Source organism: Camarhynchus parvulus, chromosome 24, assembly GCF_901933205.1.
Source record: "Camarhynchus parvulus chromosome 24, STF_HiC, whole genome shotgun sequence".
NCBI lineage: Eukaryota > Metazoa > Chordata > Aves > Passeriformes > Thraupidae > Camarhynchus > Camarhynchus parvulus.
The window spans coordinates 442,076-466,076 of NC_044594.1; the positions used below are offsets into that span (position 1 = coordinate 442,076).

The 24,001-nt window shown below is 50.9% G+C and overlaps 1 protein-coding gene across 5 annotated transcripts in view; it reads right to left on the bottom strand.

The window, feature by feature from the left end:
* Window positions 1-7,129: 7,129 nt before the first annotated feature.
* The window catches only part of CADM1 (cell adhesion molecule 1), a 137,271-nt gene continuing 120,399 nt past the window's right edge, over window positions 7,130-24,001 (bottom strand). For 2 of the 5 annotated variants that reach the window (XM_030965005.1, XM_030965002.1), the window contains 4 exons: window positions 23,631-23,663; window positions 18,368-18,421; window positions 9,490-9,621; window positions 7,130-9,297 (listed from right to left, as the gene is read on the bottom strand). In XM_030965005.1, the coding sequence (XP_030820865.1) occupies window positions 9,179-9,297; window positions 9,490-9,621; window positions 18,368-18,421; window positions 23,631-23,663 (338 nt within the window). In that variant the 3' untranslated portion in view covers window positions 7,130-9,178. The remainder of the gene's footprint in view (window positions 9,298-9,489; window positions 9,622-18,367; window positions 18,422-23,630; window positions 23,664-24,001) is intronic. The other 3 variants (XM_030965007.1, XM_030965003.1, XM_030965006.1) reach the window with 2 other exon arrangements.

Sequence of the window (24,001 nt, forward strand, 5' to 3'; positions counted from 1 at the left end):
ATGCCACCCTGCATCTCTCACAAAGAAATGAAGAGCCCAGGGCCAGCCACTCCCTGCTTTGGAGGATGTTCAGGGTAGAGCTCAGGACGCAGGTGGCCTCTCCGAGGGTCTGCTCATCCTCCCTGTACAGCCCAGACCTGGGGCAGGCTCCACACAGCTGGAAATGCCAGCAGGGAGCTGCCACAGCTGGGGCACAGGGAGGGGAGCAGCAGCTGGGACAGGACCTTGTGCCCCACAGCACTGGTGCTGATGGTGAGCGAGGAGCACCAAGGAAGGCCCTGCAGCCCTCCCAGCACCAGCTCCAACCCCTTTGATGCAAACCAGTACATCAGCAGCTGGGAGATGCTGCTTGCCAGCCTGACCCTCTCTGTAGGCACCTGCCCATTTCTCTGCACAGGCCGAGCACAAAGACACTGAAGGATGACAGCTGACATGAGAGCTCAGCTTTAACCATCCCAGGCAAAAGGAAAGGGAACAAAGAAAATGGACAAGGTCCTCAGCTTTGGAGAGGTGACCTCAAGCAGTGCTGCAAGAATTGTCTGTTCTGCCTGAGGAGCAGCACACACACTCTGTGCACCCAAATCCCACCTGTGGCAGGGGAGACACCTTTCCTCTACTTGGAGCTGCCTGTGGTCATGGCAGGGAGCCCTGCTCTCCCCTTCCCACGTGGCTCCCCGAGGTAGAGCCCTGGTGGAGCACCACGTTTGCACCCCACGCCCCAGAGGCAATTTATGTTTCACCCAAATTCCCTGCGATAAATCTTTGAGTGCCCATGGCAAGCTTGTGGTGACTTTGTTCACTCAGATAAGCTCCACACAGATTAGCTCCTTGTGGCACTCAGCCAGTTCACATGGATTTCTGATAAATGTTTTGACAGATTTTTCTGACTTTGGGGAAAAAAAACCCCAAAAACCTGAGAGGAATGGAGGGGAAGAAGAAAGAGAGCCTTTGCCTGCCCACACTGCAGATAGCACTGGAGATGTGAAATATTCATTGCCTTTCAACCAGGCAGGGTCAACAAGCTGGAAACACTTCTGTACCCCAGGTGACAGATCATCCCTTTTCCCTCACCCCACCCTGGCAGCAGCTCTGGGTCCTGATTCCTTCCTGCGCCATCCCACGCTGCCTCCCCTGGAGAAGCCAGGACTCCATGGGAGGGTGCTGCTCCTCCCTCTGCACCCCGGGGAGGGCTGGAGGCTGCAGGTGCATCTTTAAAGCCGATTTGGGATGCCCAGGCAGCACTTACCTCCTCCCATTTATATCTCTGCAGCAAATACAGGAAATTCAGTGGATCGCCTTAACCTTTGGTGTTGTCTCTCCCCTGTAACTCTAATCTTTTATTCATCTCAAATATGAGCAGACTTTCTAGATAGTACAGTGACAATGAGACTGGCAGGTGTGTCACCTTTCTGTCACACGTGGGGGCTGTGGGTGCCCTTGGTGCCACCTGCAGCCCCACCTGTGCAGGACCCTGGGCTGGCCTTGGGGCCTCAGTGAGGATGCAGGAGCTCCTGGGAGAGCCACGTCTCCTCCTGGGACAGAGCACAGAGCCTGCCGGAGACAGGGCTGTGATCTGCCCGGGGATGGAAATTTCCAGCATCCCTTTCATGCTCCCGTTTGCTCCCTGCCTGCCATTAGCCTCCAGAGCTCTGATTTGTCGGCCTGTCATTTGGACAAATGTTGACGGGCAGAAACAAGCAGGGCTTTCTTTCCCCCCCTCCCCTTTTCTCTCTTTTTCCACCTTCCACACTCTCCACTGCCAGTGAGAACATCAAGGGAAAAGGATGAACAACTGACCCATAAAATAAATACAGGGCTTACAGTTTCTGATAGAGATTAAATATTGTAGGAGTCATGACTAGATAAAAGCCAGTGGAAGGAAAAGCCTCAGACCTCAATAGAGCATTAAATAAAAAGAAAGCAGCACATATACACACACCCAGACACAAGAAGATGTGCTGCAAGATTTATGGGGAGTTTGATAATCTGAACTGGTTTTGCTCCAAGCAGACTCACCTCAGGAGCGCAGCTCACACACAGCCCTGAGGAGAGGAGCAGAGGCAGAAGTGCCTCACCCTGGCCATGGGCTGGCAGCCTCTGTCCCCAGTCCCAGCAGCACCCCAGTGCTGGACACGGTGACCCGTCCACATGGACCCGGCAGACTGTGGGAGCACGTTAGTGGTGGTAGGTGATGGCAGCTCCTCCAGAGCTGATGGGGACATTTGGCATTGTCTGCTTGTGACGCTGCCAGTCTCTGCGGGAGAAGCTGAAGCTCCAAGGATTGAACACACAAAGGGTCCAAGAACCTCAGCAAACCCTGCTCCCTGCTCCCTGTTTCCCTTTGCCTCACTGAGAACTGTCTGCTAAACTCTCCCGTGACCCAGCTCCCAAACCTGGACCTTGCCAGGCCACCGCAGGGTTAATTTCCCTCCCTCAGCCTGCAGGCCTGTGGGGTTTGGGGTTTGCTCTAAAGCAGCCTGCCAACCCTGGCACAGCCCAGGGCCCAGCTCGGGCAGGGCTGCTGCCCCTGTGCCTGCCCTGGGTCCCCTCCCCAGGGCCAGGGGCACCCTGGTGCTCCAGCCAAGCAATCAGGCAAACACCAGGCAGTAAAAGCGGCAGCACAGGGAGAATTGGAGCCGCTCTTGGCAGCAAATTAGACATTTAAAAACTGAGGAGAGTGAGTGGCAAAGATTAAATGCGTTATAGATTCGCTGGAGGAGAGGCGAGCGAAGCAAAGGTGGATCATTGACACCCCTCAGGCAACTGGGTGAAGATTTGTTTATGTACTGGTGTGTAATCAAGTAGGAATGAATGCGAGACACGGGGCCTTAATTTTTCATTTGCAATCAAGGCCACATACACACCTTTTCTTAGTCACAGAAAAACACTGCCACGCTCCCTGTCCCTGCTCAGCAGCATTACCCGGAGAAGGGACAATTACCAGGGAAAATGGGGCTGATTGTGGACAGGAGCAGTGGGGGAAGGAATGCTCAGGGCTGCAGGGAAGGGCTGCCAGGCTGCTGGATGAGGGAAGAAGCCACAGCAGGTCCCAGTCACCACTGCAGGATGCTCTGGGCACCGTGTTCCCCTGGCTTGGAGCAGGTTATGTGGAAGAAACCTGAATGCCCAGAGCACAGCATGGACAAGGGGCATGTCTGAGGAAGGACAAGGCCTGAGCAAGCTGTGCCCCAGTGCAGGGCACGGGGCAGCACCTCCCATCCTGGAACAGACACAGGCACCAGGTACAGAGAACAGAACGCTGACCGTGGGCATGGAAACAGTGGAGAGGAGCTGGAACAGAGGAGGGAACAAAGGTGCAGGGTGCAGAAAAGAACACGGAGAGCCACAGGCTGAAGATCCCCTTCTCCATCTCATTGAGATTCCCAGGCAGGCCCCGTTTTGAGGAGCTGCTGCCAACCTGTCGCAGCCGCGGCGCTGGGAGGCAGCGAGGCGCCGTCCCCGAGGGAGGCTGAGAGCGAGAACAGAGCAGAGAGGAGGGCGTCTGATCAAATATTCCCTTTACTCCTGGCAGCCCTCACATCTCCCTGCTCTGCTCCGGGTGTGCTCCGGCAGGTGAGGGGCTGCCAGCCCCGCTCACCAGCCTGCTGCAGCCGGGAGAGCCGCAGCAATCCCGCAGCAATCCCGCAGCAATCCCGCAGCAATCCCGCAGGAATGGGGCTGCTCCCGCAGGAATGGGGCTGCTCCTGCAGGTGCTTAACCTGGGGCACCGCAGGGCTCAGCAGCCCAGGTGTGACAGGGCACCAAGCACCCCCCACTGCACAGGTGCCACTGCAACGAGGGATTCCCACTTTGGGGCACTTTGGTGAGAAAGAGGAGGGGATCCCACTCACCCCAAAGGATACTGACAGCCAGAACCTGAGCACTTGGGTCAGCACTGGAACTGCTGGGACACAAAGCAGGAAAATAGGATTTCCAGGGTTTTTCTGGGAACAGGGCGTAGAACAGCTTGGAGCAATTCTGCCAGCCGCGACAGGGAGTGAAGCCCGGAGGCAGATGTGGGTCTGGCTCACAGCTGTGTCCTAAGACAAACGAGACACCCCAGGGCTGCTGAATCCCTTCACTCTTCCAAAGGGCCCCATTTCCTCACCTTCTGGGCTGCAGGGTGTCCCCCAAACCCCACTCAGGCTGCCCAGTGCCCAAACGCTGCTCACCTTGGATTGCAGAGCTGAGGGACTGTTGAGTGGCATCTCTCCCTACCCTTTCCTATCTACACTGTGCATCCCCGTTCCACCTGCAGGCATTATTCCTATGCTGCCCACATCTCTCCAGGTCTGTGACTTACAGGGCTGCTGCTATCCTGCAGAACGGGATAAGGAGCTGCTGCAGGAGAACAGGCTGTGGGCAGATAGGCAGAGGCACACGGGTTACAGCTGATACTGATGCAGCTCAGCCCGGGCTGACAGGGAAAACAGAGGGAGAGCTGTGCAGGCACCGAGGTGTGAGGCACCCATCAGTGCATCGCCGCCGGGGACCGGGAGGGGACAGGACGAGCCTGGAGGGGTGAGCGAGGAACTGACCTGACACGGGACAGGCAGACACCCTGGGAGGCACTGAGGATGTCCCCAGGCACAGCAGCTCTCAGGGGGCTCTCTCCAGGAGAGCCTGTGCTGGGCAGCATTGCTGAGCTCTCATCCTGCTGCCACAGCTGGACCTGAACAGAGTTTGCTTATTTAACTCAAGCTCTTTACTGCACTGAAGTTTGCTTATTCAACTAAAGTTTATTTATTCACATAGTGTTTGTCAGTTTGGCTAAAGCTTATTTTTCTTCCTAAAACCTGTTTGTTTACACAAAGTCTGTTTATTTAACTGAAACAGACCAAGGAGCTGCTCAGTTGGCAGCCCAGCTGCAGGGTGTGCAGAGCCCTGCAGAATCCCCTGCCCTGCCTTTTCCTGCAGGACCTGCCAAGCCCCTGCCCTGCTCACCTGTGCACAGGTTTCCAGGAGAGCCCTCCAAGTGCTGCAGGGATCACCTCCACAGCTGACTCTGGAAACAGGACAAGCCCAGCTTAAACCCTTGGTGGTCAGTGGACTGAAATTATTTTCCTGGTTACGTTAATTCAGATGTAAATTTTTAAGCCAGGTGTTGGGTTCAGACGGAATTCAGGTTTTCCCTTCACTGAAATGACACAACAAGATAAAGCTGCTGGGACTCGGCGCTGGGGTGTCACACGTGCCCCTGCCCGATCGATGCCACCTGGAGCAGGTGTTATCCCAGGTGGCACAGCACCAGCCGCTGCCTAGAAAATGGGATTGGATCTTCAGAAAAAGCTATTAGCCCCTTGTCAGGACCCTCTGATGAGAACTGACTGGCCAGCAGGATCGATGCTGCCAGCTCACGCCTCGTCCCTGCTCCCGCGTATTTCAATCACCCAGCCCAGGATCCAGGTACACCTTACCTGATGGGAGTTTAAGTGTCATTTATTGATAATTACTTTATGTGGCATAAGGGTTTCGGCAACTTCAGCCTGGCAGAACAGGCTGTAATTACACAGGTCAGACTCAGATACCCTGTTAAAACAATTCCTACCTGTATTTGGTTAAAAAAGAAAGAAAATTAAGAACTGTATTACTGAACTAATAAAATAATTCTGCAATTAGGACCAAATGACTTCTGCAACTTGTGAAAATGTGAAATTCAGGGCAAAGACTACATTCTTATTTGAAGTAATGATGATTTTCTTCATTTTCATTAAATCCTGGCAGTGTCCTCAGCTCTGTGTAATGGACCAGGCTCAGCAGCTGTGGGGCCATGTCTGGGGAGCGTGCTTCTGCAGTTGGACACAAGATATAGGGGTCACTAAATCTTGTTGCTCAATTGTTACTCTCTCCAGCTTTCCCCATCCAAGTTCTTTGCATCTCAGTGTCTGAGCAGTTAATGCAAAGGGTTTCATCAGGTACCTGATCCTGCATGCTACAGGTGTAGTTTCCTGCCACCTATTTGTAATGCCTGTGTAGGGCCAGAAAAGCAAAGGAGCAGAGTGTTTAGGTTCAATGGGAAGAAAAGCACCACTAAATAACCTTAAAACCCTGAAAGACGTGGACCCCTGAGAGGATAAATTACAGACACCACAAGTGTGAGACACAATGAGTGCTGGCTCGAGGAGAAAACCATCGTGAGCTGGCATCAGCCACAAACCTCTTCTGCACTGAAATAATTGCAATAGCCATGGAAACCATCAAAGCTGCTCTGCTCATTTCAGGTAAGAAAAGAACGAGCTGCTTTTTTGGCTCTGCCCTATGGTTTGTCCCTCAGCGTCACAATTTCTCTCAGAAAAACGTTATTTGTGACATAACCACAAGATGCCTTGAGTGCTCAGGAGCTGGACAGTGGCCTTGGTCTGGCACACACCCCTGGGTCCATGCGGCCCCTCCGGGGCCAAGCACGCTGCTCCTGCACGGTTGTTCTCGGTGTGATCTCCTCAAAAAGCAATTGTCTTCCTCCTCATCCTTTGTGCAGAACATAAAAGATTAATGATTCTAATTTCAGTGCTGCAGCTGCCTCGCAGCCCGATCTGGGGGGCTGTGGTGGAGGGGACGCAGGAGGAGGAGAGGAGGAGTGTTGATGCTGCTGCTGCCCGAGGCTGAGCGGAGCCGGACGGATCCTTCCGGCAGCGCCGGCTGCCGCAGCCGCGCGTCCGGGGCAAACGGACATCGGCGTCACCACTTGGAAATGCCAGGTGTTCCACAGACAGATGCCAGGAAACCTGGCAGTGCCAGGTCTGAACGGAGACAAGAATGGGGTGAAGGAGGTCACGTATTTCAAGGGAGGATTACCTTACCTTACCTTACCTTCCAAGGGAGGATTTAAATATTTGTCTGCTATTAAGAACTTGTGTACTGACCTACCCCAGCTTGGGAAAGTTGGAATATCAGCGTCAGATCAATTTCCTCCCAGGCATTACTCCTCAAAGAAAGCAGTTTAGCAATTATAAACAAGAAACTTATGAAATCTGCTCTGTATCATATGCAGGTTCAATACATCAGGTTTAACTCCTTTTGTCCTAGTGCTGAGCGTGACCTGCTCAGCCCCAGCTCCTCCTGCCCACGTTGCTGGTGGAGCTCCAATAGTGGACTCTGTAACAGCTGGGATAAAGAGTGCAAAACAAGGTCTAGTTTTGTAACATTAACTTTTTTTTATTAAGAAGACAGATATTTTATAGTACTTCTTTTCCTTTGTAAAAATGGGATACATGAACCAATACAAAATGTGAATGGGAACAGATGGATATGTATTTTCTTACACTGTAACATCTTCCATGGACACCTTAAAACAGAACTGGCCTAAGGGGAAAAAATAAAAAGGCCGGGTAAATAAAGAACAAGGTTGTTTATCATCAGTTCTGCGTTCTTCATTTGTGATCCTCCTTTAAACAAGGTTGTTCTTTCTTCACGCTTCAAAGTCCTAATGATCTAAAGCTGTACAAAGTAATACTCAACAATACATTTCAACAGTGCACTGTATACTGAAGAAAAAATACATAAACCGATATACAACTAAAATTAATAATTTCCTGGTTTTTTCTCCTGTTTTTATGCGTGGTTTTTTTTTTTATTTTTCCAATGCGTGGGGCCGAAATTTTGCAATCTACCTGAGACGGAAAACACCAATCAAACACATGAACCTGAGACATGTCAACATTGTAAGTCAAAGTTACATCAGTAACACTGCACTACGGTACACTTCCAAACAAATATGGGCTGCTCAAGGCCAGGATGCCCGTCCCGTGCCGCGGAGCCCCCGGCTCCAGCCTGGCTGCTTCTCACCGCGATGGGGTTTGGCAATGGTGCTGAGGGCTCAGAGAAGAGCTGCGCTCGGCAAAAGCTGCTCGGAAAAAAGGGTGCTTGTTTCGCGAGGTTTTGCTCCTGAAAGAGGGGGAAGGCGGAATACTGCTGGGGAATGGGCCTGCTTGGTGCTCCAGGCCGCCCCGTTCCCAAAGGAATCCCACATTGTAATGGTTCTGCCAAAAAACAGCAATTAAAAAACAAACGCACGAAAATGGCCCCCCCCGCCCCAAGACCCGTAAAAAAATCCCCAAACCTGACACTAAGATTAATGCTTTCCTTAAATAAATCAGATACATTTGCCACATAAACATAATAAAAAAGTATCGCTCGAAATCCATGATTACTCACCAAAAAAAAGTCAGCATATATAACTTTATACCGTCTTCCCGCTGCAGTTTGCTACCTGTCGCTTACAATTCCAATTGAGCCAGAGTCTCCTGTGCACCTATGGCTTTAGTGGTCATTAGCACGCTCGTTTCAACACGAATTCCCACATTTTACTCAGCAGGTAGAAAAAAAAGGCAGTTTTGTTCATCCAGCCGCTCTCCAGGTCTGGGCTCACACGTCAGAGGGGCTTTACCTGCTGCCTCCACGGCCGCCGAGCGGGGAGAGGATGAGGAGAAACCCCCGCATCCGGGAGGGCTCTGCCTGCCCAGCAGGGACCCTGCTCCTGCATCCCCACGGCCGAGCAGCGCCTCTGCCGAGCTCCAGCCCATTTCCCAGCTGCACCATCGAAAGCACCTGAAACAGCCACAAAAGGGGGCTTGGGGGGTGTTATCCGAGCCCTGACGGCAACAGGGGAACGGGACATGGGCACACTGAACTGCAAACTACGCATCTAAAATGTGCTGGTTCTCCTCCGATGAGCTCGAGTTCTGAACGGAAACTGGTGAAGAGAAAAAAGGGGAAACACCTTCAGAGAAACGCACCTACTCCACGGGGTCCCAGCTGGCAACTCCAGAAACAGGAAAGGGGAAACGAAGAGCCACAGAAACCCGAAGGGAACTAACGCACAGAAGCCCCTCTTCTTCCCAGCCTCCCCCCGACCCGAACAAACAGAAATTAAACAAGGCACAGAATCTTCTGCAAATGACTTCACTAAACTAAATCCAAGCTGGACTTGGCCAAAAAAAGAAAACCCAAACGAACTGAGGTGTCGAACAGCAGAGTGTACTTTACGAGGAATATTTTTACACAGCAAATCCCAGACCTTCCCGGCCTCACCGCTCTCCACCCATTTGCTTTTTTTTTCCTTAAAAAAAAAAAGACACAAGCTGGTTGCAACTTCCAAGATCACTTTGTCTTTGTAGCGTTTAAATAGGGCCAGTAGTAACCGTCCACAGTTGGACACCTCATGGGAACCAAGGCTGCTCTAGATGAAGTACTCTTTCTTTTCCTCGGAGTTGTTTTGTCCCCCCTCTGCGTTGATGATGGCTGTGTCTGCGTCGGCCGCATCATCTGCTCCTTTGGCTTCGTGAGTGAAGTATGTACCTGCAAGGGAAGTGGAGGCTGTGTGACTCCTTGGGGGACTTGGTGTGGTGCTGAGGGAGCGATCGACAAAGGAAACAAAAAGTGCTGCTGGGAGAGAAAGTGGGGCCTGTGTCCCGTCAGACATGACAACACCGCGACTGAGGGGACACACGAGCCTGGCCTTTCATCCTCCAGCTTTGGTCTCTGCCTTACCTTTATGTCTGGCAAAATATCGCCCTAAAATGATGAGCAGGCAAAGCATTGCAAAGACGACGACGGCCACGACGCCACCAACCACGGCATGGTCCACGCTGCGTATGGCCCCGTCCTCACCTGCGCGGGAATCTGTTGAGATCAGAAGAGGAATAAGAATTGGGGACTTACTACGATGCTCTCGGCAGGCTCTGGCTGCAGCTGCTCTCAGGATGGGAAGAGCTGCCCTCAGGCTCTCCAGAGGAGCAGGGGTGAAGCACGGAGCTAACTAGACAGATGAGTTCGGGCAGAGGAGCTTTGTCCGGAGCCGAACTGATCTGGCGGCTCGACTCGCGAGGTGTTTTCCGCTAAAAGCAGCAGCACTATGACTACGCACGTGGGAGACAGCTGGGAGAGGGGAGGAAGGGCACACGGAGTTGTTGGTGGGGATCTATTTTGGGAAATTTCCCTATAGTGCTCCCCAAATCTCAGCCTTCTAGGTGGATGGGGCATGGAGAAGAGCAGTACTATACGGGAATATTAATCGTCAGCTCTGAGAAATGTCATTAACGAGTGCCCTGTTGAAAACATTTCAACTTCCCAAAACACTCCTTGCCCAAAACCCAACCCACCCAGCATGGAAAATGTGTTTACAACCATCCTCTGCCGCGACTGAACTGGGTTCCACCATGAACCCGCACCTTTACTGTCCAATGAACCCACAAGGACACCGCACTCCTGACCCAAAAGCTAACGCCCAGTCCGAGGCCGACAGTAAGCAGTAACTGTACGGTGCCTCCGACTGCTTTACTGCGTTTATTTAACTCCTCACCACACAATTAGTTTCCTTTCAGAAGCGCCTCTCCCTCAGGATGCCGTCACCTGGGAGAGGGATGACTGATGTGGCGGAGGAACAGCTCCGGAATGAACCCCGGATGAGCTATGGCCATGTAAAATGAATGTATAGCAGTGTAAACAATTTTAATTTAAGAACGCAGCTACATCAACCCTCGCTGCAATCCTAATGGCAAGTGAGATTTATAATGCAGTAAAAAACAATTATTCTCCCGCTGATTAATACATTAACATTTTGGAATAGAAGCTAAACCATTGTCTCTTTTTTTTAGTGAGTCAAGCGCGACACCTCTATTAAAATGATTTACTGGCCATACCTTACAATTTAAGCACAGCAGCAACAGAAACGGTAAAAATCTTTTAACTTTACATGATTTGTGAAGTCATATGTGAAGGATTTACCATTTAAATCTTTCACTACAAGAAGCACATGGCCCATAAATCTGCCCTGCCTGCGCCTGCCTGGACACCTCGGAGAAATGCGTTTTGCCAGGACGACTGAGAGAGCAAATGCAAGTCAATTTTTAAGAAAGATTTATCTCCGTCTCCCTCCAAAGAACAGAGCAAATCTCTGAAGCCTCCACCTCTAATAATATTTGAAGTTTATCGATCAAGCGTACAGATCCGTGACAGCTAAAGGTAATGGGGCTCTTTTGAGCCGAGACCTGATACAAAGCTTTCGAGCAGCAGCTGGGATTTACGCTTTCTATCGATATTTCCAATTCTGCTCCAAGATTAAGGACTGAGGGACCCAAGTAAATAACTGGGGACCAAGAGCACCATAAAGCGCCTTTTAATTAAAACAATTTAAGAATAAAAGCCCCTTTCAAGTAACCTCTGAGAGCAGGAGCCCCAGTGTGGGCAGAGAGATGCTGGGATGAGCTGGGGCGTGGTGAGAGACACTGTGGAGACCCTTCCAGCAGCTTGGCTGATAAGCTAAAAACTGCAGCCAAAAAAGATTATTCCCCTGTAAACCAAATACACAGCAAAGGGGGACCTTCTGTCTCATCTCCAGTGGGAACCAATCATGCTGTGATCACATCCCAGCGTCTGCTGTGTGGCAAGCGGCCGAACATCCCTGCATGCTGAGGGAAAGGTGCCCATGCACACTCATGGGGTGCTGAGCTGATCCCGTGCCCAGGGACAGGATCTGCTGCCTGCCCAGGGTGGCAGCTGGGGAAAACCAGTCACACTGGGCATCCTGGGAGCCCGCACTCTGACACAGCCTTCCCACTGCCACTCCAGCTTGGCTGATCTGGCCTCCATGAACCGGCTCTCTGCAAAGCAACTAAGCTGGCTCATCTGCTGGAGCAGCTGCTTTAGGCATGCTTCACTCCATTTTTTTCTTATTTTTTCAGACACTTTCGCCCAGTTCCGCTCGGTTGCATTCGGAGCAGCCAGCAGCATCCCAGCCTGGGCGATGAGTGCCTTGTTGACATCTGGAACAGCTGAGGGGCATAAACATGCTGAGTTACGGCTCTGTAATGTGCTTCCAGCAGGATTTTGCATCAAGAGGCATTTTTTCTTCATCATCATAAATTAAGGTTCTGGAAAGACGAAGCCGTGTGTTCGGGCTGGCGGCGGCAGCCTCCACGCTGTCCCACCGATCCAGTGCCGCAGAGATGGGGCTGTGCCAGAGCCCTGTGCCTACACATCCCTCTTGTCTTCCCTTTGCCTGGCATCACACCAAGAGCAGGGAGCAAGGGTTCCCCTGAGAGGGGACTTTGGCCTAAAGCCTTGCCAGGTTTGCTCAGGAGAGTTTGTTAAGTGTCAGTTCCTCTGCTGAGACGTGCAGGGCCATTTTTCTCAATTGTTCCTCTTAAGGACGACCCCTGCGAGGCGCCAACCCAAAGTTCACGCTGTTATACACGTGGCTAAATACATCTTCAAGCTTACACACGGCCTAAAACATTCCTGCTGCAGCATCTCCTCTCCTTGCCTCCAGCCCCTCATCAAAGCCCGCATGCTCTGGCACCATGACCCAGCACCAAGAGTTACGGCTCTGCCTGCAGGCACAGCAAAGCCCAAACTCACTGCCAGCAATTCCAACACTGCTCCCAGCAAACCTGCCTGTGTGCCACCAGCACAGAACAGCCCCTCCACATCCTGTCCCTCGCTATTTCGTTGGTAATTAACGAAGTGTCAGGTCTATGGAACAAGGAATAATTCCCCAAAGCCAATGAGAGACTTGACCTTAACAACCGGAATCTGCTTTAAATGCTGTCTCCAATTCACCCAAGCTATTCCCGCCTCCTATCTCTGATTAAACCAGAAATCACAACTTTATTGCTGAAGAGGGAACAGTTGAGATGGCAGGAACTGACAAAATGCCACATTATTTGCTAATCCTAATATGTTATTCTTCCTCAAGATTTGCTTTTCTCAGCACCAATTCAATTACAGATGCTACAAATCCTTCTGACATTTAATTCCCTCTTGTCAGGGCGCAGTAAATGTATACATGCAGAGCTTTCCCATTAGGATGTTAATATATATTGGAGCAAGCTGAATCCTGGCCTCTCCAGCGAATCATCAGGAATTTGCCTATTAGGCTTTTGTTTTGGGTTTGCTTGTGAATTTTTGTGGGTGGGGCAGAAAGAAGGAGGGAAGGGCAGGGAAGGAACAGACATCACAGCATGTTGTCAGCAACATGCCCCTTCAGGGCTACTCTGCAGCTACTCTGCACCTTGGCTGAACCGTTTTTGGGTCGATGCTTTGCTTGGCACCAAAGCACCTTAAAGGAAAACTGCAGTGGTAATGGTACAATCCACTTGCCAGAGCTGAACTCATGCAGGAAAAAAAAAAACAATTTGTCTTCCCAAGTGCTGTGCTGCTCCCCCAAGGGACTGGCACAGCTGCACCCCACAACAGGGGATGCCAGGGTTTCATGGGATGCAGTACTGGGCCCGTCTGCCCAGATCACTGTACAGCAGCAGCAGTGCTCCAGAGCCTCTTCCAGGGTGACCAGGAAGAGACTTGGGTAGCAAATTTATTTTTGCTGATTATTTTTACCAACTGCTCATGTAATCAACAAAAGAGTGATTACACTGCTGGAATGGCAACCTTGAAGTTTTCCTTTAAACAAAAAGTGCGGCTCAGCAAACAGCACATAGACAGGAGAGAAAGGGGTTTGGGATTGCTTCCTACTCATCACAGAACTAAGGAACTAATTCCAGAGGTTAGGAGCAGTACGGAGCAGATGCTGAGCTGGGGATTGTCCATCTAAGTATCGATAATCATCATCTGTGATTCACACCTGCAGGCTCTCAGCTATGGGGGCTTTGGGGGACTCTCTTAAAAAGTCAATGTTCTAATGATCTCCAGGTTTCTAACATTTCTGCCAATGTAAGTGCTAAAATCAGCTTTCCGTGGGCTCTCAAGAAAAATGTTGGTGATGGTAAGAGCAGCACTCTGACAGTCTGGGTCAGTGCTTACACTGAGGTTTAGCAGAGGGAAGACTTCTCTGCTCCCAACTTCTCAATGAAAAGGTTCCACTCAATTCCACTTTAATGAGGCTTTAAATATAGATGTATCTATGAATATTCCACTCTTTCCATCAGCAGCAGCATCCCAAGAGTAAAAGTAAGACTGGGTTGGCCCGGGCTGCCTGTATTTTAAATCTCCTTTCTACCCACACTAACAGCCTCAGACCTATTCGGGTCAAACCACTGCAGGTTTACCTTCAGTGCTCCCCACGCTCTCAGCAGCGGGTCCCGCGAGGCTCAGGCGGCGGCTTTGGGCTCACCTTGGTGACGGGAGCCCCCTGCACACAGGAGCATCCTGGAGCACCTGGAGGCAGCGGCTCCTTCCTTCCAGGGACCTCCTGCAGCTGGAGGAGCCGGCCCCACCTCTCCACGGCCGCTGGCACCGCTCCTGACACTGCTGCTGCTGCCAACAGCTCCTTCCCTGCGTGCTCCTCACCCTCCCCAGCCGGTTACGGCTCTCCTCGCCTCAGTGCCCGAGGTGTGGAGCAAAGGCAGCACCGGGAGATCCAGCCTGTCCTGCTGGGATGTGGGAAAGCCCAGGCTTTATGGAGCCCCTGCTGTGTGGTGCTCCTGACTCCTGTCCTTCCTCCTCACCTCCCTCCAGCTTCACACTAGGCCAACTGCAACATTTTGGGGTATCTCTGGACAGCCCTGACCTTCCTCTATGTGCATTTCTGCTGTAAAAGCAGAGAACAGAGGGAGATTTTTATGAAAATGCAGTTACGACATTATTTTTGGCACATCAGGATTTATTGCTGCACTTGCACAAAAATTTACCTTCTATTTCTGGGTGAAAATTAAGGTCAAGCTCCTGACATTGGGCAGTGTGAGCTGAACTTGTGGGCAGGAGTAAGTTCATACACACCGACCCCACTGAAGCTCCTGAGCTTCCCAGATGTGCAGGTAACATCTGCATCGCGGCAGGGGAAAGGAAACCTACGCCTACAGCTTTGAAGAATTCCTGAACAAGTGACCTCTTCTAAATCTGATTACAGTTTCGTTTGTTAAGTGATTATCCCATCAGTATGCCTGAAGATCCCACAGGTCACAATTTGGGTGTTTAATGGCCTTAAGTCATTTGAGCACTCCTGAAAACCTGGTGAGCCAATTATTCCTTTTCCCTGGAGGTAGGAAACATCAGGACTGCACTGACACCTCCCAAATGAATCTGGGGTCAATTCTTTTGTGGAATGAAGTTTTTGAAATGATGGAGCAGCACTAGAGGTTGGACTTGGCAGGGGGTGCTGGTGGAAGAGCAGGCTGCTGTTACTCTGTGAACACTATAAAGCACTTAGCCACGACATGGGAGGACAGAAATCACTGCCTGCCCATGACAGGATGAGCAATAATGTTATTCATTCCCACAGCGTGGCATGGAGCAGGCTACCCCTCCTCGAATTTATTGAGGGGCCGTTAAAGAGCAGCGTTAACCTGCCTGTCGTATCGTAATTGAATTTGGTCTAATTTAAACCAGAGAAATTTGAGGAGTTCATCCTTCTTCAATCAATAAGCTCCCCTTCAGCGACCCATTTCAAGATCGCTTCATAAAAAATAACGCGCTTTGTTTGAATAAATGTGCTCACCGTGGCAGAGCTCAGAGCTGCACGGCTGCTTCCAGACTCCTCTCTGGAGAAGGGAGCCCCGTGTGCAGCTGATGCCATTGATCCACCAGCATCCCCTCTGCAAAGGTGCTGATGGTTTTTGGTCAGGGAACCATTCCCTGGTTCACAGGAGGTGCTGATGCTCTGGAGCAGAGCCAGGAGAGCTCGGGGAGCGTGGGGAGGCGTCCCTGGAGCGCCGTGCCCGGAGCGCACGGCTGTGTCTGTGTGTGCGCACCTGCATGCACAGGTGTGCACAACACACACACACACACACACACACTCAGGTTTGTGCCCTCAATGCTGCAGGAACCCTGCCTGCCGGTCTGTGCCAGGCTGGAATGAGGAACTGAGAGGTGCCAGGCCAGCCCTCTCCGTACCCTAAGGGCTCAGGATGTGAGGAACGAGAGGAGGATTGCGAGAGGCACAGACACACAGAGCTCGGCCGAAGAGCAAGGACGGCTCTGGACTCAGGCTACCTGAAGGGCGGAAGGCAAGGGATGCATTACTTAATTGCACAGTCGGCAGAGCCTCGCTTGAAGCTGTGGGTGGGACAGATGTACCTGGAAGGAACAGCACACTGAGCAAACACGGCAGCAGCCCCCACGCCCGCCACGCCAGGGTCCCCTGTGGGGGTGGCCTGTGCCCTGCATCCCTCAGGGTGGTGCCCAGGGTCCCCCGTGGGGGTGGGCCGTGCCCTGCATCCCTCAGGGTGGTGCCCAGGGTCCCCCATGGGGGTGGCCTGTGCCCTGCATCCCTCAGGGTGGTGCCCAGGGTCCCCCGTGGGGGTGGGCCGTGCCCTGCATCCCCTCAGGGTGGTGCCCAGGGTCCCCCATGGGGTGGCCTGTGCCCTGCATCCCTCAGGGTGGTGCCCAGGGTCCCCCATGGGGGTGGCCTGTGCCCTGCATCCCTCAGGGTGGTGCCCAGGGTCCCCCGTGGGGGTGGCCTGCGCCCTGCATCCCTCAGGGTGGTGTCCAGGGTCCCCCGTGGGGGTGGCCTGTGCCCTGCATCCCTCAGGGTGGTGCCCAGGGTCCCCCATGGGGGTGGCCTGTGCCCTGCATCCCTCAGGGTGGTGCCCAGGGTCCCCCATGGGGGTGGCCTGTGCCCTGCATCCCTCAGGGTGGTGCCCAGGGTCCCCCATGGGGGTGGGCCGTGTCCTGCATCCCTCAGGGTGGTGCCCAGGGCTCCCGGTACCCACTCCAGCTGGAGCAGAGGACAGCATTCCCAACAGAGAGCTAAACTCCAGCACTCACCTGGACCACCCATCTGAGAGCCCCATGTGCTGACCCTGGGCCAAAAACGTGACCTGGTTTCAGCCTCTGAAGATATGGGGCAGAGACCACTCTGTCTGCAGCAGAGAAGGGTCTGAGGCCCTCTCTAGTGCCTCCCCCATAGCTGACCCAGCATGATCCTGACCACACCTGACCAGGAATGATCATCCTTTGGGCAGGCAGGAGTAACTCAAAGAGAAACAAGCAAAATTTTGAAATGCGTAGGGAAAAAAATCAGTAGTCAAACCAGATGATCCAAAAAGGCTGCTCGGCAGCACACGATAGGTGCTCACTGTGGGCAGGGGCTCTGCCTGAGCTGCGTTCTGTAGAGGTGGGAGAAATTTTTGGCTTCCATTCCAGACTCAGAAAAAGGACTACACTGAGCTGTGTGCTCTGGGAAAGGTGTGAGCCCCTCTGAGCAGCACAGACTGGGGAGCAAACACCTGTTCTGGGAAATTCCTTTGAGGAACTTTTTCAGGTTCTTCTTTTCATTCACCAAAAAGTGTATTTTTCCTTAACAAATAGAACTTTAAAAAGTAAAAGAACTTAGAGCAAAACAATTTCCCCCATCCACTCAGGGATGTTCACCAGAGCCCTGGTGCATCTTACCTATGGGATCTGTCCCAGGCCTGCAATAATAATTGTTAGCATTGCTCAATGTTAGAAAACATCCAGAATGAATCCATCATTTCTGACCTCTTGGCCACAGCACACCTGCAGTGTCTTATGGGATGAGACGTTCCTGATTTGATTGGGTGAGAAGGAACCATTTGATGGAGCAAGATGAGGACTCAGGAGTGTTTTGGCGTATTTTTTTGCTCCATGCTGAACCCCTGAGAGGAACAGCACTGGGCTCCAAGCTGGGCTCTTCCCAGGGGGACAAATGGCTGCTCCTGCCCTATGGCCAGGACTGTGCACCCTGCATTGGAGCACACATGCAGCCACAGAGCCCAGCAGGTACCAGGAATCTGCAGGGATGCTCTGCAAGGGGGAGGCAAGGAAAAAAAAATAGATGCATTTCTATAAGAAAACATGAAAAACAAAGATTTAGGTTTGTACCACTGGTAGAGGCTCTGCTCTGAATGCACCCAACTGCATCCACTGAAGATGCTGTTATGCTTTAATCTCAATCAGCACTAATTGGCAAGGACCAGCCATGAGGATGCATTCATGCCCCTTTCAGACCAGTGTGGATAAAAAGAGGCTTGAGCCATTTACTTGGTTTGGCCTCACTGATGAAACAACCGCCTCCTTTTTACTGCCAATCTGATGCTGGTAGGATGAGGAATCCCCGAGCAGCCAAGGGTTAGTGCTGGCCACCTGTTTTAAGGGGGGTTTCACACAACACGGCAGAGTCAAGTGTTTTACAAACAAAGACTCAACTCAACCGGTCTCCAATTCAGCATTCAAAAAATCCCAGCCAGGAGGGAACTACAATGGTTGGCCTCGGTGCCCTGCACCTCCTGCCCCGAGGATGCCACACAGAAATGGGTGCCAAAATAAAAATAAAAAATAAAAAAAAAGGAGGAGAACCCCAACGGAAAGGAGCGCACTTCCAAGCTGCAAGAGCATGGGGGGAATGGCTGTGCCATAGCAACTGCACAATGCAACATGGCCAAGATGCAGAAATCAGAGTGGGACCAGTGTCTAGCGAAGGAGAGCAGCGGGTTACCTACAGACTAGCCCTTACCTGAGAGATCCCCATAGTCCAGCTCCTCGGCCGAATTGGGCAACTGAGTAAAGCCTTACAAGTAAAAACAGACTCGTTTTTCTCTGCGTTTCTCAAGCGACAAAAAACAACACACTTAAGAACTGAGGATGAATTTCTTGAGGGGGAAAAAGAGAATGCGTCAGTCACTTGCCACCGTCTGCCGGTGCGGGCAGAGCCATCGTGTGACACCAGTGCAATCGTGGCCTTCATTACAGACAGAAATGCTCCTCGCTCTACACTGTTGGCACACGGAACGTGGCATTGAGACCACTCATAACAGCATGCAGAGCCCCAGACTCTGCCTTTCGGCCGTCACGGGGACCATTTCCCAATTTAGTCCAGGCTGATTTCAGTCCTGCATACAGAGAGCAATGGAAAACTTGCCTCCAATTTTGCAACCAATCCAATTAGTTTTGGTCATGGTGACAAGGCAGGACATTTACCAATGACAGAATATGAATATTGCGCAGTGCATGTCATGGCCTGTTTGCAGGCTGCGGGCTGTGTCCTCTGCCAAACTATTGGACAAAGTGGCTTTTTTTCATTTGCCCAAACATGATGGATTTATGGGAAAAGCATCTGTCCTCAGAGCTCTAAAGCAATCAGGGAGGCACGTGGTCATGGCCAACACAGGCAGCACTGCCTGTGAGGGCATTAGTGCTGCTTGGTTTGGGGGTCTGAGGAAGTGCTGGGGTCTGCAGGCAGAGCATCTCCAGGGTTGAACATCTCAGCACCAGTGCCAGGGCAAACCAGAGCCAGGAGGCCACCCAGACTTACTGAAATGTGGGCTGGGGCAATGTTACCCTGTGGGCTGCGACTTCCAGGACTCACTCCTGCTGCTGGCCACTAAAAGCAAATGCATAAGCAAAGAAAAAAAATCCCCATGAAGAGATCCTGCATCCCTGGGCACTGGGGAACGTGGGATCATCAGCTCACAGACTGCTACCAGAGCTGACTGTTAAATAGCCAAGCTGTGAGTGCAGTATGGTCAATGTGCAGACTTGGCCCCACTGCAAAGCAGCAATATGTATATTTTTATATATACACTGCCCTTAAAAATGAAACTAATTTTCAGTGATTGGTTTTTAAATGCATCAAATCATCAGGAAGCTACGTTGGTATTACCTCCTGAAGTGGGAAGCCATTTAGATTAATAGCAGGAAATAGTGTGCCACTCTTGGGTTTCAGGGAGTCCTTTTCAGATTTTCAGAAGCTTTTTTCCTATAAATGATCTATAAATACAACAGTTGACTCACAGAACCATTGACCATGCAAAGCTGCACTTGGCAGAGGAGCCCTTCAACTTTTCTCTCTCCAAAATTGATTCTGTAGAGAGTTCCTTTTTAAGGAACTACATTTTCTCACTGATGAAAAAGGGCAATGCTGCATTTTTTATGAAGAAAAAAAAATATCCTTTTCAGAATAAAATTTGCAACAATTCCACAATTTTGCTTCTCCCTGCACCTGGGACACTCACAAATGCCACCGGCCGGTGTTAAAACCTGTTGTGAGGCATTTAAATAGGTGGTAAATTACTTCTTGATTTTTCTCATTAAACTTTCATACTGGCTACTAAAGCCCCTTCTTTTCACTTCGGAGGGGATGAACTCAAAGTCTGCCACTACTCCTGTCAGAGAAATGAAAGGGAACTTTTCACTCTGCTCCATTTCCCTGGAAATGATAAATCCTCGGCAGGCAGAGCCGGCACAGCGAGTGTGTCCTGCAGCTCAACAAGGCGCTCACACAAGGACCAGGCACCCGGGTATATTTAGGTTTCTGTGGGCGCCCACGCTACATCCAGTTCTTTAGGAAAAGCCAATTTCTCTCCCATCTCAGGCTCTAAATAAGCAATTAGGGATTCCGTTTCATGCGGCGCTGCGCAGACCCGCAGCGCGCAGGCAGCGCTGTGATGTTTTATTCACTGCCCCAAGGATGGGAGCTGTAAAACAGACTGAGGAACGGATTCACTATTAGCTGCACTTTTAAGTAGGGCATTTCCAAGAGGGAAGGAGGCAGTTGGACTGGCAGAGCTGCTTGGTGATGGCAGAGCAGAAAGCCCTTTTCTGTGGCACCTGGCAGGACGTACGAGGGGCCAGTGCTCTGGTGCAGCCAGGCTTTGGCTTCAGCCAAGCATTTTCAGGGACTGAGGGCTATCAGAAAAAGGAACAAGAGTGTAACACAATAGTGCTACCTATTCTTGTACCAAACCTGCTAAGGCCACAATTAAAAACCTCACACAGGCCTTCAGGGAAGGATTTCCGGCCTGTAAAATATTTTACCTGCTGCATTATGGGCCAAGTATTTTCTTATCACTCTTCATTTGTGACTGGGGTGTTTTCCTTATTTTAACCTTCACTCCAGGCTTCCCGCTTTGCCAGCTTCAGAGGAGGGAGGCTTTTCCAAATGGCTCAAAACCCTACCTTTCCATGGGAATGAGCAGAAATTCTGCCTGTGCTGAGGCAGCATTGCTTGGTTCTTGCCTTGCCAGGGGAAGGGGGAGCAGCCCTGAGCCCCACATTGCTGGGCAGACAGATGGATGGACAGGGCCTCAAGCACAATGCCCTGAGTGTGCAGCACCCACATCCTGGGGAATCTGAGCATTTAGAGCTCTCTGCTTACAATAGGGTAGGGGCAGAATTTGGAAAAAATTGGACACAAAGTCAGTGTGTCCAAGGTCATGGCTGCTTAGAGATGTCCTGCTTGTACAGGGGGCAAATGTGAGCTGGGCATCTCACCTGAGGGGCTCCCCAAAGGCCAGCACCTTGTGAAGGCTGAGTTCTCTGGCCACCGAGGGCCAACAGGGTCCAGGACATGAAAAACTGGCACATTGATTATGGCGGTGAGAGGGGCAGGGAGGAAAACTGAAAGGACGTGGCAGAAAAAGCGCTTTCTCCCCAGAGTGAGTGGTGCAGATACTCCAGGCTGTTACACTCCCGGCTCCACCAAGTTCTGCCTGTATTCCAGCTCAAACAGTGCGCCTGGGATTTCAGCCCCACGGGCACCCTGACCCCACGGGGCACACCGAGAGGGAGGAGGGCTGAAGCTGGGAAAGCCCGGCTTCGTGGGGTGCAGCGGAAGCACAAGCCTTCCTGCCGGCCATGACCATGCTGTTATTGGAGCTCTGGCAATGAACAGTGCAGAGAAAGGAGAAAGTGCATCAGAAAATTCACAGTTAAGCTCTCATTTTTCAACAAAAGAGTTAACAACGTTCGTGCGTTAGGTCACTCATGCATCGCTGCCGTCAACTCCATTCCGTGAGGAAACAGGAATGGCAGGGCCTTGGCTACCGCTGGGACATGCACACACACACAGGACTCCTTCCCCCCAGTCCTCTAGGATACACTCCAAAACTTTCAATGGCTCAAAACCCGCTTTCCCCGATTGAAGCGTTGTGCTGGCTCCACACTGGCCTTACATTCCATTTCCTTTGCTAGTAAGCTCTTTTTTGGGTTGGTTTTTGGTTTTTTTTTTTTTTTTTTGGTTGGTTGGTTTATTTTCTTTTTTCTTCCCCCAATTCATTTTAAATCGTTTTTGGAGAAAATCCATTTGGCTGTATTCATGCCCATGCATTTCTAGTCATCCACAGACATGCTCACTCCCATCGGACATCAGAAAGAACAAATGGCCAACATACAGAAACACCTGGTATACTCCATACACACTCCAGCAACACAAGCTTGGAAAGAAATCCAGAGTCTTCATGGGAAAAGCACCCCACAAGGGCAAGCATGGGGGAATTCAGAACAAACTGGCTGGTTTTAAGGCAGGAAAGTTTGTGGCAGCTCGTTTGACTGGGATAGGTTGTCATTTCAGCTGGCCACCTCCCTGGCACTGATCCTCCCCATGGAGGGGGGAAGCCCTCGAGTTAAGAACAGGCTTTTTATGGCTTCCTCAGAACAAAGAAAAATAAGGAAAGACATGAGGAATTCCTTTGAAAAATGGGGCAAAGGTTTGCCACTGAGTGTCTGCCCAGCTTGTCCTCATTGCAGAGCCTAATACACGCCTACACGGAGCCTTTCCTGATGCAGAAACACCACCCAGAAAGGATGTTGGGAGCTGTGCCATCATCAGGGCTACCTGATCTTTTTCGAATTTAGTGATCAACATCTAGCCACAAACATGTAGCTACAAAATCAGCAATGTTGGGTCTTGACATTTAACACACACAGGGAGATTGACACACAGACAAAACATAAGTGTGCCCTAAGATTTCTGATCTTTATGCCAAGTGGGAAAATGCATCCAGGTAGGTAAGTTATTTGGGATAAGAAGTGTTAAGCCCCTCCACTTGATACGGCACATTGCTACAGAATGATTGCTTCACTCAGTCCTGCCTCTGACCTCACCCAAGCAACACCTCAAGGAGAGCAGGCAGGAGAATGGGGTGCTCTGCGCTAGGGATTTCTGTCAGTAAAAAATCAGTCAATTTATCGAAGGTAAAAGAAACTAGAACAACAAAGTCCAACATGGATTAGCTGTAATTAAAAATTGTCAGAGGTTTTGGTTCTTCAGCTGAAAAGTAAGCTTGTGCCAAAAAAATGGGATGCTCAACTTCCAGCCTGCAGCGTACGTAGGCTCGCCGGGGAATGGAGGAAGCTCAGGAAGCTGTCAAGCTGTTAGCTAGACTGCCTCGAGCAGACGAGAAGGGTTACTTTGCTAGACTGCTATGCTGAGAGGAAAGTGTTGCTATTTGTTTTCCCAATCTCCTTCTGCAGTGTAATAACGCAAACTTCCCTGCCGACCTTGCAGGCGAGCGCTCCTCTGTGGAGCATCCCAGAATCCCCAGTGCTGCCCTGCGCCAGCAGACCCGCTGGATACTCTGTCTTAAAAACTAACTCAAAATCCAAGAAAAATGCTCATAACTCTAAAAAAAAACCCCAAAAAAACTCCACCAAACAAAAACCCTAAAGAAAGAAAAAAAATTAATTTCTTTTTCGTGTGTGAAGTGATTCTCTCAGTCAATGCATGGAGAACCAATTGGCATTGCTTGGACCTGGACGCCACTTCCATGGAGCTTGTGCTTGCCTGGCACCAGGATGATCAGCCGGGGAGCTCACAGCAGAAATGACAAGAGCAGACAGACTTTCCAGCCTTAGAACCCATGTTGTATTTATGAGATGAGTCCACCTGAAACACAGTTTTCCCTTGAAGACTCCAGTTCCCTTTTTGGCCTCCCCTTCCCAGGCTTGTCTTGCCACTCAGCAGCGCTGAGAAATAAGATAAACAGGAATGTGATACCAACCGTGAACTGCTGGTTCTGTCGTCGCCGTTGTGTCTACACACGGGAACAGAGGATTGGAGGAAGGGAAGAAACAGGAGGAACAGCATGCAAAAAAAGGGAAAATGGAAAAAATGGAACAGATAATATATGAGCAAGCTTTCAAAGAACATTGCGTGACAAGCAATAATAAAATGAAAGGCAAAAAGCATTTGAAGTGAGTTGCACTGTTTAGAAGACATGCCTCCAGTTCAAAAGCTATGAGCCTGAGGAAAACAGTAAATTTTTCTCTTTTTCCAGGTCCTTGCCAGAACAATTACTGGTGGTTGCAAAGTCAGGGGAACAGGAGACAGGGGAGAACACCGACACCAACGGTTTGGTTGGTGGGGACAAAA